We start from the raw sequence: 20324 nt of genomic DNA, 5'->3' as shown, positions 1-20324 counted from the left end.
ACGCCCCACTGTCTTGACGCCGAAGTGCTTTCCACTGGTGTGGCCGGGTCCTCCAGCGGCGCGGGGACGTCCGCTCTCCTGATGTCCGACGCACAGCTGCGGTGGTTCAGCATTCCACCTCATACCACCGAAAGTACTCCGGGGGCCATTTGGGTCCATGGGCCCGCCTCCCTATGCTGCGGGGATTGGTTTCCCCCGCAGGCAGACTCCTGCGCTCCTCCCTCCTCGGCCTTCCAGCCTATGGCAGTGCTCCTTCACAACTGATCTCTCTCAGCGGCGATGATCTGCTCTACTTCAGGACGCTGCTCCCCTGCCTCGTCGCTTCGGCTTCTACTAAGGTAGGCGTTTCACTCTCTCCGTTCGTTGCTGTATTACTTGCTCCTGCCTCTGACCCTTGCTCAGACCCGGATTACTCTCTGCCTACTGCCTGCCTCTGACCCTTGCTTGGACCCAGATTACTCTCTGCCTGCTGCCTGCCTCTGACCCTTGCTCGGACCCGGATTACTCTCTGCCTGCTGCCTGCCTCTGACCCTTGCTCGGACCCAGATTACCTTTGGCCTCTGACTTCTGCCTATGCCTGGGAGCCTCGCTCGCTTACTTCTGGCCGATTCCTCTGCACCCTTTTCTCCTGACCTACTGAAGTCCTGCCGGCCACCCGCACCTGGGGGCTCAACCCCCGGGGAACGGCGGTCACCGCAGGTGAAGTTTTGGGGTTGCTCGGCCGCCTAGCAGAGCCCAGGTTCGAATCTCTCTCATCTGTGCTCCGCTCGGCACAGGGACTCACAAACATGGCACATCTTCACCCTTGAAAACCATTTCCAGTACAGGCAGATCTCATATCGTCTTCCGTAAAGATTGAAGCAAAGAATTCATTCAGTTTCTCCGCTATGGCCTTGCCCTCCCTGAGTATCGTTTTTATTCTTTTGTGATCTAACAGTCCCACGGATTCCTTTGCAGGCTTTTTGCTTCTGATGTACCTGAAAAAGTTGTTACTGTGAGTTTTAGCCTCTGCAGCAAGTTTCTCTTCATATTCTCTTTTAGCCTTCTTTACTAATGCTTTGCAACTGACTTGCCAGTGCTATTGTTGCTTCTTATTTTCTTCATTTGGATCCTTTTTCCATTCCTTGAAGGACAATCTTTTGACTGTAATAGCCTCTTTTACTTTACCATTTAACCATGCTGTCTGTCATTTTTTCTTCTTTCCACCTTTGCAAATGCGTGGAATGCACCTGGACTGAATAACGCCCATGCCTGATTTAGTGTCCTAACCTTAGCAGCCAATCCTTTTAGCTTCTTTTTAACCATTTTCCTTATTTTATTATAGTCGCCCTTTCGAAAATTAAATGCAGCTACAATAGATATCCTTTGCAGGTTCATCCCAGATAGTAGCTCAAACTTAATCATGTTATGATCACTGTTTCCCAAGAGACCCAACACTGCCACCTCTTGCACTATGCCCTATGCGCCACCAAGGATCAGATCCAAAATGGCTCCTCCTCTTGTCAGTTCCTGGACCAGTTGCTCCAAGAAGCAGTTGTTTATATCTCCATGGCAGTCCCTGATGTAACATTTATCCAGTCAATATTGGGGTAATTGAAATCACCCATTATTATAATGTTCCCAATTTGTCAGCTTTTCAAATCTCTGTAAACATTTCTTCATCTGTCTGTTCATTCTGTCTCGATGGACAGAAGTACAGCCCTACAAGAATACTCATTCCCTTCACACTTGGAGGTTTGTGTGCTTCTTTTTTGCTGTCCTTGCTTCTGTACCCTTTGACCCTCTCTTCTGCTAGTTCATTCCTTCTGGAAAGAAAAGCTAGGTGCGCATGGCATGGATAAATATATACAGCCATTATGACTTAAGAAATTACCCAGGCACAGCTGCCACTGAATCTAATATCTGAACTAAACTGTAAACCTACTAAAGATTACATAGCTTAATCTGGGCAAAGAAAAAGTATTTAGAAAATCAATTATATTTCTACAGTTAAGTATTTAAACCATATTTTTAATAATGCAATTAAAATGCACCGCAAAATATACAGCAGGTATCAACTACACATAAATTAACCATACTTCTGAAATAAAAGAGATTTTATACCTAATTAATACTACATATGAAACTCTGTTAAGTATTATTTTATCTTACACTTCCCCAGGCTCGGCCTCCAAGGGCCTGGCACCAGTGATCAAGAGAGACTGTTCTGGCAGACACGGGTCCTCCTTCCTTCCACTTCCCATCTATATGGAAACAGGAAACTACTTCACAAGAGGCGAGACATGGCAGGAGGAAGGACCCATAGCCAGCAGAGCAGTCTTTCTCAATCACTGCTTGGTGGCGGTGGAGTCCAACTTTCTCTCTCAGAGGCCCTGTGGCATACCACTGATAATATCATTTTCCTCAGATCAAATTCCATTTACCACTTCCCTCTGCCTCCTTCCACGTAACCATTTTCTAACCCAGTCAGTCACTTTAGGGCCAATACTGAGAGCAATCAATTTATTTCAGTTGCTCATGCAGGACCGTGTCAAAGGTTTTGCTAAAATCTAAGTAGACCACATCTAGCACTCCCCCTAAATCGAATTGTTTGGTCACCCAGTCAAATACATTAGTAAGATTCGCCTGGCAAGACCTACTTCTAGTGAAACCATGCTGCCTTGGGTCTTGCAATTCATTTGATTCCAGAAACTTCACAATCCTCTGCTTTAGAAGCATTTCCATTAATTTCCTAACCACAGAGGCCAGACTCACAGGCCTGTAATTCCTAACCTCCTCCTTACTTCAGCTTTTGAGGACAGGAATCACATCCGCCCTTCTCCAATCCTCTGGGACCACTCCAGACTCTAAAGAAGTATCAAAAAGTTTGAAAGAAGCCTCTAGAACTTCTCCAAGTTCCTGGAGTACAGTTGGATGTATTCCATCAGGCCCCTTCACTTTGTCTATGCTTATTTTAGCTAGCCACTCACAAACGCAGTGTTCTAAGAATCCGTCCAGGTCTACCACACATTCATTCCTATTAGTGATTGTATTCCGTGGTCCTACTCCCAGCCCTTCATCTGGGATCTAAAGATAAATATATTGGACATTATATCAAGTTTTACTGATAATGCCAATTCAAAAAGCAAGTCAAAAAGCAAACAAATTGATTTTTAAAGGAGCCTTAACCAACCCATAAGAATATTAGGGTTCGTTCAGTAAAGTGTATTCATCGGTTAACATGCAAATTAGCATGCACTATTACCGCAAGAGTGTGGTATCTGTTACCATGACAGATACTATATGCTGATTCGTGTATTAATGGCATGTTGTGTTTGAAGTGGGAACTGGGCAGGTTATGGATGAAACATGGGTGTGGACTGCACATTTCAGTTAGTGCGCCGTATTTACCTCATGCTGTCACTTATGCAGTTAACAGGAGTGCATTTACTGTCTCTTCAAGAGGAGGCGGTAAGTATAACTGTATTAATTTGCAAATAGCCTTAATGTGTGGTAACTGCAAAAAACATAAGTATGCCCCCAACAATTACCCTAAAGCCTCTGCAATTACCACACATGTATTTTTGCTTTAGTAAAAATGCCCATTCTCATTAGATGGGCTAGCAGTCTTTACAGGTCTTGTTCTAAAATGCACAGTTCGACACATTTTTAAGGGAATTCTTAGTTATACGTTAAAAAAACCCCACTTGATATTCAGTTACAAGAATAAGATAAGAATTTAGTGACAAGTTCAGGTTTAAATGGTGAAGTCATTAAGGTACCACTACCACATCACATTGGTTACAGCCTAATTAAAATAACATTTCAAAGGTCAGAAGCTACAATATTAATAAGTCATGAAAGCTTGCAATCGTAGAAGATGCATTATTTTAATTGCTTAGAAAAAAGTAATTTAGAGAACTATAAATTCTGGGTTGAATCATATGAAAAGTGGATCTGTTACATAATTTATTGAATAAATCTTCTGGACATATTTTCTGGTTAGAATAGATTTGATGCTTGCATGTGTCAAGTAGTACTTTCTTTTGTTGTAAGTGAATTCTTTATTCACTAGTGATCCTGTGCACTCTAATAATTAATAGTACAATTCACTTGAAAACCACCTATCCTACAATCTTGGAGCTCAACACATGCTAGTTAGCATTCAAGGAATTGTCTATTCTGTCTGATGGTGCTACAATTAAAATGTGTATGCACCTATCCTACCAGCATATTCCCAAACTGTGACACTTAGGAAATATTGAACAGCATTTGACTATCCTAATCCTGTCAAAAACATTGGCTCAATACAATTGCTTCTGTCACAAAACTAGTTGCACAATATCTGTGTAGAACACATTTTTGCAGCCTACCAGAAGTTCAAGTTCTATTCAGAACAAGGGAAACTATCAACGTGGGTACTGTTAAGTTGGGTTATTTTAGTACAGGGACTCATTGCATAAAATGGGTCCCTGTGCTATAATAACCTGACTTAATAGTAGCCCACATTGATAAGTTTTCCCCTAAATGTTGCAAAAAAAAAAAAAAACAAGGACTGCATGTTTTTAAAATAAGATGATAGTATACCATGAAGCATATACAATTGAAATAGTTCTAATTATGCACAGGATATATAAAGACCACTCAGATTCTTCTACCTCCGACTATTTGTGGTTTTATATAGTTTGTTCATTCACAATAGTGGAGAGAGTAATGACAAATATATATAGCCATGCAAGAATTAGCATATTCATGTTCTCATGCAATTTGATTGGCAGTTCTGTAATTGTGGTAAGCTGCTTTCACCAAAGTTGCTATGGAAACAGCAATTCTGTCAATTCTTACCTGCATTCTGGTCAGCCATTCTACTGAGCTTAGTCTCGTCTGCTACTGTTAAAAGGTAAACGTATAACGATTAGGCCGGTTAGTGCCCACATTCCACATGCATCAAAACATTCTTATTTTATGTTTTTGTAAGTAGGAGGGAGTCTGCAGCTTCAAACCATGCATATAATTATCAGCATTAAAGCATTCTTGACAAAACTATGGCAGCATACTGGTAATCTTCATGCAGTTCTGTCAGACAATTCAAATCCCAGGCATGTATGTTACGTGTTAGCATTTCACGATAGCCAAGGCAAATTATTACCAGATTTATTTGTACTTTAAGTTATTAGTTTCAATTAAAATATCCAGAAGCATTATTATAGGGGAATGGCACTTACTCTACTTGTGTATTTCATCAAATAAAGACCCTTGATGTTCTGTATTTTGGGGGAAGCTGGATTCAAACATTTTAGATACCCACTTAATGGTTACGTATGGATAGTATGCAACAGTATCAAAGGTTCAAATCACTCCCTTTCTATTTAGGGTTCAAATTATTCACATCAGCATTAGCTTCAGGGCATGAATTTCAATGCATGATTCCAATCACTGGAAAAGGAAGCATTCAACATAGTTTTGTCATTCCTGATATTTGTATGAATTGTGAAACTTTGAAGAATACTTGTCTCCTTTTTTTCCTGTTGCCTATTCACAATATATTCCTTGTTGTGCCCAATCCTGAACATCATAACTGTAATTATCACCCTTTGCTTCCCTACAATTTTCATTAAAACTATACTCTAGAAATATAAAAAAGTACCACATATAAATGATGATTGGTCTAATTCATATTATGTGCACTTAAAAATGGTAAAATAAATAATCGCTGATGTCTTCAAGGCAATTTTGCTTTCAGTAATTACTCTAAAGCAAGGAAATCATTATAGTTGGGCGTATCTCTGTACTGTTGCCTAAAAGCAAAATCGCTGTATGTGCAATTTTTCCTATATATATATATATATATATATATAGCACAGCACAGCACAGCACACTGATTTATGGCAATAACAGCTAAGCAGTTTTGATGCTTTACTATTAAAACATGAAAATTTGATATATTATTGGTGATTTATAATAAGCACATTAAAATTAACTTGTCATTTTCTCTGTTTCACATCAGACACACATACTACACTTTGGCTTTCAGAAGATTGTATGTATTGACAACATACAAACACAAGCAAGTAAGATTCTCTCTCAGCAAATATAGATGTAAGCTTCTAAGCTTTCCATGACCAAGGATCACTACTTAAGTGAAAAGTGGCATTAGAATAAATATTTCTATTAAAAAAAAATACATCTATAAAATGCATTTTAAAATAAAACCTGTGAAGCAATGCTATGTGCTCTACCATGCGTCAGTGATCTACAGTTACTGGTTATTGAAACATATCAACACACGAGTGTGTCTGTGTTTTCTTTTTGTGTATTAGATATATAGTACGAATACACCCATATGGACCACTGAAAATAAACGGCATTTAAAAACTCTCTTGCTCTTCCTAGATTAAAAAAACAAAACAAAAAAAAAAAAACCTATGTGGATAGCATTGTCAGAGCTGAGAGTATAAACATACTATTTCATGCTTACCTGATGTGAATAGTGTACAGTACTTCCGAGAAGCCTTACCAAGGCCAGCTTCAGTCAACTGAATAATGGGTAGGCTTTCTGAAACAATACTAAGGGGAACCTTTAGGAAGTTGTGGTAAATCTACAGTTACCATGGCTTACAGTAGCTGAAATTTAACGTGGCAACACTGGGGCATTCACAGCATTTCCATTACAGATGCTGTGTTAATTTACTGTGAGACAGATGCACTAACTCCACGGAAAGAGCCCTCCCTTACGGATCCCTTAGCGAATTGTAAAAAAAAACGGGCATGCATGAAGGAAATCACAAATGAGCTGCTCGCTGTTAGCTAATTTGCACGTGATTTCCTTCCTAAGGAGGGGAAGCCAGTCGGCCAGCTGAGCATGTGCAGAGCAGCCAAGCGTTATGCTGGCTGTTCTGCGCATGCCAAAGATGGCTTCATAATAGCCTACAACCAATAAATTGCCGGGCATTATGCAGCAGAGGGAGAGAGCGGGACCCTAGGAAGAGAGAATTGGGGATCCGGATGTGCGAGGACGCCCAAATCAAAACTATTGGACGTCCCTTTAAATTATGTCCCTCCAGGTCTCTCTCAGCCAATCACAGCGCATTTAGCTTACACCAGTGACAGCTAAACGCGCTGTGTTTGGCTGAGAGAGACCTGGAGGGGCATAATCGAAAGGGATGTCCAAATTTTGATTTGGACGTCCTTGCACATCCCAATCCCCCGATTCTCTCCGGCGGTGGTCATTTCAGGCACCTTAGTGCCAAGAAAAGGACGCCCATCAAAAAATCTGAAGAAAAAAAAATGTCCAAGTGCTTGTCAGGGACGTCCTTTTTTTTTTTTTTGAGTGAAGGATGTCCAAGTGTTAGGCACTTCAAAGGACGTCCCTGATGAGCACTTGGGACGTTTTTTTTTTCTTCTGATTTTTGCGATGGGCGTCCTCCTCTTCCACTGGTCTCCCTTGATCTTTGCAAGGGTCCCGCTCAGAGCAGCTCCATCCAGGCATTAACGAGAGGTGCAGACCTCCCGTTAGGTTTCCACGGTGACTGGTGTCGGAAAACAGCTGTGCATTCTGCCTTGCATGCACATTATAATACTAATTAGCTCACTATAATAACTTTAGATCATATGCTTCCGTTTTCGGTTAGCTGCTACCGTAACAGGAAAATGGCTGGGGGAACCCTTTTGTGCATGTATTGTTTACTACCTGCTCGCTAGACTGGCTAGAACTGGTTTTAAAAACCATGTTGCTGGCTTGTTAAGTTTAGTGCATCTGGCCCTGTGTTTGGCGCTAGCATGGTAGCACTTAGCGCCTCCTATTTAAGAGAGGCAGTAAGTGGTCCTGCACTATCTGCAAATATGCCACTTAGTGGCATGTTATTTGCAGGCATGCTAATCACAAAAATGCCTCCCATGCCCATTCTCCACTCATTACACCCCCTATCACAAAAAGCACTAACACGAGGATTACCATACGTTAACTGCAATAGTGCCTCAAAATTCCATAGCCACTGTTGTGTACTAGCAGTTGGTAAAGGCCCTTACATTTCCTAAATTTGTTATAACTCACTTCAGTAGGTGAACAGTGATTCACTATTTTTGTCAAAAAAGTTTGCGCTATTTGTCCTTTGATTCCATGGTCAGCCCATTTATTGTTTATTCTCTTGTCAACTTTGATGTATAATTTGATGATCTGCTTATTTATCCTCTTGACCATTATATGGTTATAGGGAGGGGTGGTTTGGGTTTTTTTTGTTGTTGTTTGTACATTGCACTGATTGTTTTAATTAACTTGTAAGTAGTATATAAAGATAAGATACCTGGCACGTATTCATGGCGGTTTGTACCACATCAAGTCGATGTTTTTCCATTCCCAGAGTGGATTGATAATACACTGAGCATTACTTTTTGAGTAACAGTTTATGTTATTTGTGCTATCCTGTTGAATTGACTCGAAGCAGGCATGTTTTACACCAAAACACGACCATGTACATGACCCGTTGTACCTTTCTTGAGAGCCCTTTGTGCTTCTTTTTTGGATTGTTTTGCTGTGTACTTTGTCCCTCTCCATTGTATACTTTGTGCTGCTTTTTGGATTGGAATTTTTCTATACCACATTCCAGTATATTGAAACCTATTAATCCACAAACAGGGGGCCATGCTGATGAAATTGTACCTGATTGCTTCATTTAGTATGATCTAGATCTTAGGAAGACTGAGAACCATTTTAACACAGCTCCACAGATTCTGTAATAGTCAGGGATTTTTTGAAGGATATTATGATCAACAGTGTCAAGGGCACTGGACATATCAAATCGGAGTATTAATATTTTATTGCCAAAGCTAAGTTCTCGTCTAAATTTAGCTAGAAGGGTGGTGAGAACAGTTTCAGTATTGTGAGAAGGTCAAAAACCGGACTGTGAGCTATGTATAGAGTGAAGTTGGTAGTCCCTTAGTTGGTGCATGACTAATCCCTCCATTCCTTTACCATCAATAGGATTGAAGCCACTGGTCTGTAGTTAGAGACTACACAGGCTGGTTTGGGTATTCTTCAGATGGGAGTCAAAATAATGTTGCCATTTTGAGGGGGGAATAGGCCCTGAGATAGAATGAAAGTTATGTTTGAGTGCAAATAGCTTATGAGTAAATTAGGGGCTGATTTGAGAAGATAACTAGTGCAGTCATCAAGTAGGCATTGTGATTTAGCGTATTTGTGAAGAGTACCTGATCAGTTGTAAGTGGTTGAAAGGCTGATCAGATTCTGTTTGCTTGGGAGCATAGTGGTGAAGGATCATAGATTAAAAAATGATCTATTAATGTTAGGGAGTTACTTAGTTCTTGTCTGATAGTTATTTTCTGCTCAAAATATAATGCCAATTGATCAGCTGTTAGAGTGGGTTCATTTGTAGTAGTTACAGGTTGAGTATTCAATAGCTTATTTACTAGTGTGTAAAATTTTCATGGATTAACTGTTCCTTTGCCTATAAGCTTTGAATAGTAAGTGGTTTTTTTATTTGATAATCATGCTCTTGCATGATTTTAGGATATTTTATTTCCAATTAGTCCATTGTTCATTGGATTTGTTTTTGATCCAAATTCTTTCATGTTTTCTACATTTACGTTTCATTAATAGGTCATCGTTAAACCATGGAAATAACTTCTTTTTTAGTCAGGATTTGTTTGTAATTGGTACAAATTCGTCTAGAACAGTTTTGCAAGTGTTGTTCCATTGTTGGATGAAAATAGTAGATGGATTATAGGAAAGTAAGTTACCAAAATTGTTCGTTTGACCAAAATCTTGAGGGGTCAATTTTACCTCTGCTTCTGAAGTTATGTGATGTGTTAGTAGGCTTAGATGACTGGGTGGATTACTTCCAGTTCAGCTTGAACGAAAGGCTGCTATGATCTGACCAAGTTATCGGGGATCATTGTGGCTCAGATATGTGAAAGTTAATAGGGTCTGTAAATCTGGTTGCTAATAAATCTAGCTGATGTCCATTGATGTGGGAGAACATTCCTTTAAAGAGTGAGAATTGCCAGACATTAAGGAAATCAAGGAATTGTTTAGTCTGTAGATTAGTAGCATTTTCAAGATGTAAACCGATATCTCCAATCATAATGATATTGTACACATATGTTGGATATAAATTCAGTAAGGTCGGCCTCAGCCAGGTTCCAGCTATTGGGAGGACGATATAGTAATAGGAGGCAGATAGATTTGGACAAGAAATCGTCTTTTATAGAGCAGACAAACAATTTCTAGGTTAGAGGATTTGAAATTCAGTAATAGTTTTTACCTGGAGGAATGATTTATAAATATAGCTATGCCACCTTCTCTCTTTTTGGCTCTGGGGAAAAGAAGAATGGAGTATCCAGGTGGACATATGTCTAGGACTGCTGGATCATCTTTGCATATAGCCAGTTTCAGAGATAAAGTCTAGACCAAATTGAGCTTCTGTTATCCAATCTTTAATGATTTCAGTTTTATTGACAACTGAGCAGGCATTGATATAAACTATGGGTGGGGCAGGTAGGAATGCTTATCAGTAATTGACAATGGGACATTAGTACGTATGCGTTTGTTGTATAAGGGTTTTGAAAGTTTTTTTGTTATTATACATAGTGGAAAGTGTGAGGTTTGGAGCATTATGAACAAAGTATTGAGATTCTAAGTAAAGGATTATTTTGGTATCTCATTTCCCCTTATGTTCCCGCCCGTATCCTCCGCTCACAGGACAAATCCCTCCTCTCAGTACCCTTCTCCACCACCGCCAACTCCAGGCTCAGCTCATTCTGCCTCGCCTCACCCTATGCTTGGAATCAATTTCCTGAGCCCTTACGCCAAGCCCCCACCCTACCCATCTTCAAATCTTTGCTCAAAGCCCACCTCTTCAATGTTGTTTTCGGCACCTAACCTTATACCTTCAGGAAATCTAGACTGCCCCTATTGACTGACTGTACATTTGTCCTTTAGATTGTAAGTTCCTTTGAGCAGGGACTGTGCTTCTATGTTAAATTGTACCAGCGCTGCGTAACCCTAGTAGCGCCTTTAGAAATGTCAAGTAGTAGTAGTATATGGGTTTGCCTAGGTGTGTATAATCACAGGCATATTATAGATGAATTCAAATGCATTGGTGAAATGACTTCTGTGTCTTGATAGAAAGAGTAGAAAAAGTAACCAGTATATCAAGATTTTTATTATGTATGTTTTATTGAGAATAAGTATAAGTTTTAGAAATAAATAAATAAGAAGCAGTTTTAGAAGGTGACGTATATGTGCACTTTCCCTTTCTAAAGCTGCTGTGTTTTAGACATAGCTTGATCACATCCACTAATGCAGCAGATTCTAAAATTAATTCCACAGTGTATCTGGGTTTCCATAACACATTAAACAAAATATCTCATGACAGAATTCCAAGGAAATTAAAAAGTCATGGGATAGAGCAATGGTTCCCAAACCTGGCCCTGGAGACACCCCAGCCAGTCAGGTTTTCAGGATACCCACAATGAATATTAATGAGAGAGATTTGCATACAGTGGAGACAGTGCATGCAAATCTCTCATGAATATTCATTGTGGATATCCTGAAAACCTGACTGGCTGGGGTGCCTCCAGGACTGGGAACCACTGGGATACAGCAAATGTTCTATCTTGAACTGGGAACTGGTTGAAAGATAGGAAACAGCGAACAGGTCTAAATGATCAATTTTTTGTAATGGAGGAAGATAAATAGTAGAATCCTCCAGAGATCTATGCTGAAAATGTGTTTTTGTTTTTTTACATTTTATAAATGATCTTGAAAAGGTTGCAATAATGAGGTGATTAATATGCAGATGATGCAAATTTATGCAAAATTGTTAAACCATTAGTAATTGTAAGCCTTTGCACAGTAAGAGACCAGGCACCAAAATGGCAGATGAAATTTAATACGGACAATTACAAAGTGATGCATATCAGGAAAAATAATCCTAACTACAGGTACACAATAATGGCCTCCCTATGAGGAATCATCACTCAGGTAAAGGATCTTTGAGTCATTAAGGGCAAAACATTGAAATACTCAGCTCATTTATGGGAAAGAAAGGAGAATAAAACAGCTTCTGTTCACGCTTTCTAAAAATACTAGGACTAGGGGGCATGCGATGAAACTACAGTGTAGTAAATTTAAAACAAATCAGAGAAAATGTTTCTTCACCCAACGCGTAATTAAACTCTGGAATTCGTTGCCGGAGGAACGTGGTGAAGGCAATTAGCTTGGCAGAGTTTAAAAAGGGGTTAGAAGTCCATAAACCGCTACTAAATGGACTTGGGAAAAATCCACAATTCCAGGGAATAACATGTATAGAATGTTGGTACGTTCGGGAGCTTGCCAGGTGCCCTTGGCCTGGATTGGCCACTGTCGTGGACAGGATGCTGGGCTCGATGGACTCTTGGTCTTTTCCCAGTGTGGCATTACTTATGTACTTATGAGATTACTGTAGTGTCTCTGTACAAATCAATAGTAGGACTGCACCATGAGTACTGTGTGCTGTTCTGGATGCCTCATCTCAGAAAAGACATAATGGAAATAGAAAAAATATAGGGAAGTGCAATCACAATGATAAAGGGGCAAGAATAACTCCCCTATGATGAAAGGATAAAGACATTAGAATTCTTCAGCTTAGAAAAGAGATATTGCACAATTCTATATAATAACGAAATGGGTGGAATGGATAAATATGAAAAGGTTGTTTACTCTTTTAAATAGTACTAAGATTAGGGGGGGGCACACCATTAAACTAATGAATACCACATTTAAAACAAAAACAGAGGAAGTGTTATTTTTCACTCAGTGCACAGTTAAGCTGTGGCGTTTGTTGCTAAGAAATGTGGTTAACACAGTTTAAAAAGGGTTTAGAGCTACTACTTATCCCAGAATACAAGCAACAAAGTATGAATGTGTTCTTTTGGATCACTGTTAGGTACCTGTGACCTTGATGGACCTTTACTCTTACTCAGTTATAGCATACCTTATGTTCTCTAATAACCCCATCTACAGTATCATTTAGTATACTAACAGAACTAGGCCAGGATCAATCCCTGAAGCATGCCACTGATAGATTTCATGCCAAGGCAAGAGAGGTTATTTATTGCTACCCTCTGTTGTGCATCACTCATTCAATTTCTAACCCAGTTAATCTTGGGTTGCATTCTTAGGTTGCTCTTATTTGAGACAGTATCAAAAGCAAGGTTCCACATTAGGAGTAACAACCATACACTGAAATCCTCTGCTCAGTATGCAGTGGTAGCTAAGAAAGCAAATAGAATGTTAGGAATAATTAGGAAAGGAATACTTAGTATTGTTGAATGACTGCACCTCGAATACTGTGTGCAATGCTGGTCACCGCATCTCAGAAAATATATATAGGAATTAGAAAGGTAAAGTGAAGGGCAACAAAAATAATAAAGGGGATGGGATGACTTCCCTATGAGGAAAGGCTAAATCAGCTAGGTCTCTTCAACTTAGAGAAGGCTGAGGGGAGATATGATAGAGATCTATAAAATATTGAGTGGACTGGAACAGGTAGATATGAAACACGTTTACTCCTTCCAAAACTACTTGGACTAGGGGGCACAAAATGAAGCTATTAAATAATAAAATTTAAAACAAACCAGACAAAATATTTCTTCACTTAACATGTAATTAATCTCTGGAATTTGTTGCCACAGAATGTAGTAAAAGCAGTTAGGTTAGCAGGGTTTTTAAAAAGTTTGGATAATTTCCTTAAAACGAAGTCCATAAGATATTATTAAGATGGACTTGAGAAAATCCATTGCTAATTTCTAGGATAAGCAGCATAAAATCTGTTTTACTCTTTTGGGATCTTGCCAGGTACTTGTAACCTGGTTTGGTCCCTATTAGAAACAGGATACTTGGCTTGGTGGACTTTCGGTCTGTCTCAGTATAGAACGACTACGTTCTTAAGCTTTTCTAATATCCAAGTGTACCACATCAAGTGCATGCCCTGATCTAATTCTCTGATAACCCAACAGATTTGCTTGACAAGATCTTGCTCTGGTAAAACTACACATGTTTGGATCTTGTAGCTTGCAGGATTCAAGAAACTACACTATTCTTCTCTTTAGTTGCACCTCTATAAAGTTATCCACCACCCACTGCCATGTAATTACCACTTTTATGAAAAAGCAAGGAATTTACCTGTTTCCAAAGACTGAGCAAAACCATATGGAGCTAGCAGAACATCTATGATCTTCCATAATATCTAAGGATTTATCGTGTACCTAGTCTATGTACCTAGTCTATGTTCAACTGTGTTAGTTCCATGCAAACATCTCTGCTGTGAAAAGTATAACATCTACCCCACTAATCTCATGCACCCCTGCTAGTTATGAGTGGCCCAGTTCAAATTCTTTCCTCCATATCTGTTCAGCGTTTGTTGCTTGTCCTTCTGACATCACCAATAATAACTTACTAATCAGCTTTAGACTTCATTCGTGAAACAATGACAATGCAAATATTTTGGGTTAGAAGGAATAAAATTCTAAACCTCTGTGTTCCTCAAATGTTAGCTTATGTCATAACTAAACGTCTCTAATGTTGCAATGGTGATAAAGTATGCAGAATCACAAATGTTGTCACACATGAAATACTAGGTGCTTCATTGGTATGTTGTCATTGTATTACATTTATGTTATTTGAATGCAGTGCTGTTAAATGTGTATTTTTTTATACTGTTTCATGGTAGTCCTATTATTAGGTTTCAATTTGCTGTTTCAAGTTTTTCTCATTTATTGTATTTATGTTTATACTTGGTCATTTTACTATTGTTATGCTATTGGCAGCTAATAAATCCCAATAAAGATAGAATTTCTTTTAAATTCTATTTCTTAAAGAACAGTCTTGCAGAATGCTAAGACCATCTCTTACAACAGCATCTGAGGGGTGAAAGCACCAAACCTAGAATGGAGCAAACATACAAATATCTTTCCAACGGAAATGTAAACTCTGCTGGTAAATAATAATTTCTCAACACAGTTGGATTCTGAGGTTGAACAAAAAGATCCTAAGGCTAGGTCACAAGCAATTACCAGAAGAGAAACAAAGAAAGCAACTTAGAAAATGTTATTTAGTAATTATTTCTTCAGTGAGTTCTTACTATATTAAAGAGCGCAGCAAAAATTTCACATAATTCACCAAACTTTTTATAAAATTTAAATGGTGCCATAAACTAAACATGCATATACAAACATAAAATGATGTTTCTTTACTACCTAAATCCATGCTTTTTGATTTTCTTGTTTTAACAAACTCCATTTGACTGGCATCTGTAAATTGCTTGGTGCGTTTTTCTGACATGCTCTGGCGTCCAAATCCTTCTCGCTGGAAGGCAAGAACTGGATCAACATCTGGACTGAGGGTGCTGAGGAAAAGGAAAAACACCAACACAAAACAGAAACACATTTATCAAGATCATGCTATCCTCATCTCCTAAACCTTAAGCAAATCTATTGAAATCTGTTCGCATCTGTCATATTCTAGAAACTAAACATAAGCACTTCAACACATTTAACTTCAGATCTGTAAAACGTGAATATGAAAAAGGCATTCATTCCACTTTCATTTGTTTTTATGTCAGGAATTATAGGTTTTTGCAAAATGGTACGTACACTGAACAAGAACATGCATGAACATCTATCTATATAATTTGTACCTCCAACGTTCTCTGGCTGGCTGGCTGGGTTCGTAACATCCTGACGTCAGCAAGCCTCCAGTGTTCTCTTCCCTCTCACTGTCCCGCCCTTGCATAAAGATGTAATGACATCAGAGGGCGGAACAGTGAGAGGAAAAGGAACGCTGGAGGCGAGCTGATGTCAGGATGTTCCTAACTAAAGCAACTGAAGGCAAGTAGGCAATGAAACGATGCGCTGGAGGGGAGGACAGAATCGCGGGACATCGAGGGGAGGGCAGGGCAGAGGAGAATCGATGGACATGGGATGGGATTGGAGGAGAGGAGAGAATCGCAGGACATGGATGGGAGGGCAGGGTAGAGGAGAATCGCAGGGGAGGGCAGAATCACAGGACACGGATGGGAGGGCAGGGCACAGGACAATCACTGGACATGGAGGGGAGGACAATTACGGGACCTCGAGGGGAGGGGAGGGGAAAATCATTGGACATGGATGGGATGGGAGGAGAGGAGAGAATCATGGGACACGGTTGGGATGGAAGAGAAGAGGAGAATCGCTGCACATGGAGGGGAGGGCAGGGCAGAGGAGAATCGCTGGACATGGAGGGGAGGCCAAGGGGAGGTCAGAATCGCAGGACACGGAAGGGATGGGAAAGGAAGGAAGAATCACTGGACATGGAGGGGAGGGCAGGGGAGAGAGGAAAAATCGCTTAGACGAGAACCTTCCTAGGGTCCGTTTCATTTTGGACGACATGGGCTTGGTTCCACTAGTGTGTGTGTATATATATATATATATATATATATATATATATATATATATTAGCACAGACCATTCAAAGTGCATTTCCATGGGCAACTTCTTTGCTTTTTATGAACTTAAGCCACTTGCCCACAAGCTGTCACAGACACCTGCACTGAACACAGAATAATCAGCTTGCTTGAACTGACTTCAGACAAACAGAAATACATTTATAAAGCATATTCCTAGTATAAACAAATGTTAAATATATAAAAAAGGCTCTTACAAAATTATTTGGTTGGATTGCACCTAAAAAGTAGGCATGCCAAACAATAGCACCTATTTTTATGCAGATCACATGTAGGCATTTCCTGGGGCACAACTTTGGCAGAGTTGCAATAAAGGCAGTGCCGTAGCGAGGGCTAATGGCACCCGGGGCGGGTCGCCGCTGCGCATCCCCCCCCCTCTGCGGTGCACCCCCCCGGGACCGCATTCTTACCTGCGGGAGGGTCGATCCGCCCCGAGTGCACGTCACTCGGAGCTGCGTCGGCCCCGCTGGTTCCCTGCTCTCTTTGCCCTGGAACAGGAAGTAACCTGTTCCGGGGCAGAGAGAGCAGGGAACCAGCGGGGCCGGCACCCCCCGAGCGCGTGCACCCGGGGCGGACCCCCCCCCCTTCCTATGCCACTGAATAAAGGTGCATGTTTTATAAAATGTTCAATTGCACATATGGAGGCTAATAGGCTCCTCTACTTAGGTGCCCAGGAACACATCTATTTGGAGCTTATTCTCTGAAGAAAATGTACCTGCCTACCTTTCTTTTCAGAACACTAGTGTAACAGGTCTCTAAATTACAAGATTGAGTCTCCTGAAGTATAAGGTTGATTTATGTGGTGAGATAAAAGGACCTGTCCCGTTTTTGAAGGTTCTACGTACTTCTTTTTTTTGCTCTGGACTGTGTTTTGTGCTTTGAACCCTCTCTGTTCTGTTCCCTATATTTTAGGTGCAAGCATTTACACCTGTCAAATGTTTGTGCCTAGACTGTGAGAGTATGTGCAAAGATTATAGCATTTTGTAATTTAGGCATGCAACTGTGTGCTACGTCCATGTTCTGCCCAAGCTCTACCTGCAAAGTATGGAAACCACTCATTTGCATCCAGATGTGTTTACATGTGTGGAAATGACTAGGATACTGGCATTTACACACTAACTTGCTGCCTAGGCAGCTCCTTATAGAATTACCCCCATGGTGTACATGTACATATTTATACCTTCTTCAGAGCAGGTGTGCATTTCTGTGCTACTGGGGCTGGTTCAGGGTGCCTAGTTTAGAAAAGTACATAGGCATTTATGTAGCCCTAATAAAATAGGAATAAATTGTGCGCCTTTTTGCACATGCCACACAGAAGCCCTGTGAGCAGTAACGCCTATCATCAAACTGATAACAAATGAACATTTTAACTAAACAGGGAGATTTCTCTTTAATGCCAATTTTTGAAAATTATTACTAAGAAAAGCAGAATGGCATGAACTGGGGCAGTTTCTCAAGCTACAATCCTCTTCCTCCTAGCTGCAGAACCACACACAGAGTCTCTTCAGTTATGGTGCTGATGTTATTTAGACTTTAAGGGCAGAACTGGACATTCTGTGCATCTACAGTGCCCCCAGCTGTCTGTAAGACAATACTGATGGATTATACTTTGGCGAAAAAAAAAAAATCTTTCAGCTCATAACAGCACTCTCTTAATTGGCAAAGAAAGAACACCAAGGGAGAACTCTCACCTCATCCCCAACTCACTCACCTGTCTACAGAAACATTTTTCATATTCAGATATAGTCTACTATTCAACTCAACAAAAGAACATATAGAATGATGAAGGAATGTAGTGATGCGATAATACAAACACTCCCTAACATCATACTGATGTTTCTATTAGCTACAATCCTACCATACCCTTTAATATGATAAATTTAAAATTGGTACAATTTAATATAAGCAATATTTATTTCTTCTTAATCAGGAGAACAAAATTGGAGTAGAATCAATGCTTAGCGAGACCTCATGGTTATAGAAACATATGCCTCTATCTTTTTAAAAGCGTACTGTTATCCATGGGGTCAAATTAACCGGTGGTTTTATTTTGACTTTGGTCTGTTAATAAGAAAACAAAAGAAAAATTGCTTATACCAAATCAGATCTATTTCAAATTTGCAAATATACATGGACAGAGAATGACACTGGGGCAAGGTTTGTCCCCATCCCCACAGGCTCTCGCCCCATCCTCACCCTGCGGGCTTACATACTTCAGGTCAGTCCCTGCCCCGCCCCCATGGGCTCTGTCTCCCATCTGCATAAGCCTCGGACACTTATGGTTTTATATTGAAATCTTTTTATTAAAGTATAAAAAGGAACAACATTCTGTAAACCTGTTGTTTATAAATCACAAATAGAAAAACAAAAACAACATTGAGCAAGTTTGTCCCCTTCTGTAGGTTATACAGAACTTTTTGACAAACACAGAAATCCATATAGCATATTTCTAAAAATACAATGATGTTATGGCTGGGGTCACAGTAAACTGTCAGTGGAGCAGCTCACACTTATTTATGTTTTAATGAGGGGATGTCTCATACTGTCACACAGGCACTTCTTTTTTGTGCTTCCTTAAAGCCTCAGCTTTAGTGACTCAGTTATAATCATCAACTACCCCTAACCACCGATAGTGCTATCAACCACCTCAAAATAAGTGTTCTGCAATAAATTAATCCATGTTTCAACTGTGCTTATATAACAAAAAATTCTTCTTTGGTTTATATCAATTTTTTGTAAATTTTTATGCACTATCGTTTGTAGCTTATATACAGTTTAAGCTCTGTATATAAGCTACAAACGATAGTGCATAAAAATTTACAAAAAATTGATATAAACCAAAGAAGAATTTTTTGTTATATAAGCACAGTTGAAACATGGATTAATTTATTGCAGAACACTTATTTTGAGGTGGTTGATAGCACTATCGGTGGTTGGGGGTAGTCGATGATTATAACTGAGTCACTAAAGCTGAGGCTTTAAGGAAGCACAAAAAAGAAGTGCCTGTGTGACAGTATGAGACATCCCCTCATTAAATCATAAATAAGTGTGAGCTGCTCCACTGACAGTTTGTTGTGTATGGTTCAAATTATAAGTGGTGGAGGGTTGCCATTTTTTGCTATATTTTTTGATTATTTTTTGGGGTCACAGTAGCCAGTGACGTTACTCTGACTTCTATTTACTGATTTACAAAAACTGTATACTGAATTATTTCTCTCTTAAATTTACTACAGTAAAGGACAGGTAGGAATGTAACCAGTACACACCAATGTAATAGAGTATTTATATTCTTTTCAGCTGAAAATATAACTGCTATAGTTTGTAAGTGGTAGAGTAGCTTTGAATTCAACCCCCCCAAAAAAAGATTAAAAAAAAACTCTTAGTGACACGAACCAGGTAACCAACACTGGAGGTCATTAGGCTGAGAAATGAAACGTCACAAATTGATGGCATGCTGCACAGCAGGTACCCAAAAAGTACCAGAACGTAATATTCAAGGACTATATTAAAGCCTTCCTCTGTCTGATATTATTTAAACAGTTCATTAAATAGCAGCAACAGAATTGCACCACAAAAGCTATTACACATCATAGACAGCTTTAGGTTTTCTGAAAAGACAGCCGGTTCTTGAGGAACATAACCACACTGTGACCCTCAGTATTATTAAAATTCCACTTATTAATCCTGCTTTATTGACCCCTTTTGTTTTCATAATATTTTCATCAAGGATTATGGAGATATCGTTGGGCTACAAAAGCATACATTTTCTGCCGAGATTCAGAACAGCTGCCATTCTTGTTTGGATAACCCTTCATCCATACTCCAACCTTTATCCTTTCTCTCTTA

The 20324-nt window shown here is 39.7% G+C and overlaps 1 protein-coding gene across 3 annotated transcripts in view; it reads right to left on the bottom strand.

Annotated features, from left to right (window-relative positions):
- PARD3 (par-3 family cell polarity regulator) overlaps positions 1-20324 on the bottom strand; it is a 1299417-nt gene that overhangs the window by 501769 nt on the left and 777324 nt on the right. For 2 of the 3 annotated variants that reach the window (XM_030199049.1, XM_030199057.1), the window contains exons 17-18: positions 15235-15383; positions 4825-4869 (exon numbers count right to left, since the gene is read on the bottom strand). In XM_030199049.1, the coding sequence (XP_030054909.1) occupies positions 4825-4869; positions 15235-15383 (194 nt within the window). The remainder of the gene's footprint in view (positions 1-4824; positions 4870-15234; positions 15384-20324) is intronic. The other variant, XM_030199066.1, reaches the window with a different exon arrangement.

The sequence above is a fragment of the Microcaecilia unicolor genome, chromosome 1, assembly GCF_901765095.1.
Source record: "Microcaecilia unicolor chromosome 1, aMicUni1.1, whole genome shotgun sequence".
In the NCBI taxonomy this organism is placed as follows: Eukaryota; Metazoa; Chordata; class Amphibia; order Gymnophiona; family Siphonopidae; genus Microcaecilia; species Microcaecilia unicolor.
The sequence above is the reverse complement of the archived record's forward strand: the minus strand, read 5'-3'. Positions and strand labels throughout refer to the sequence as shown.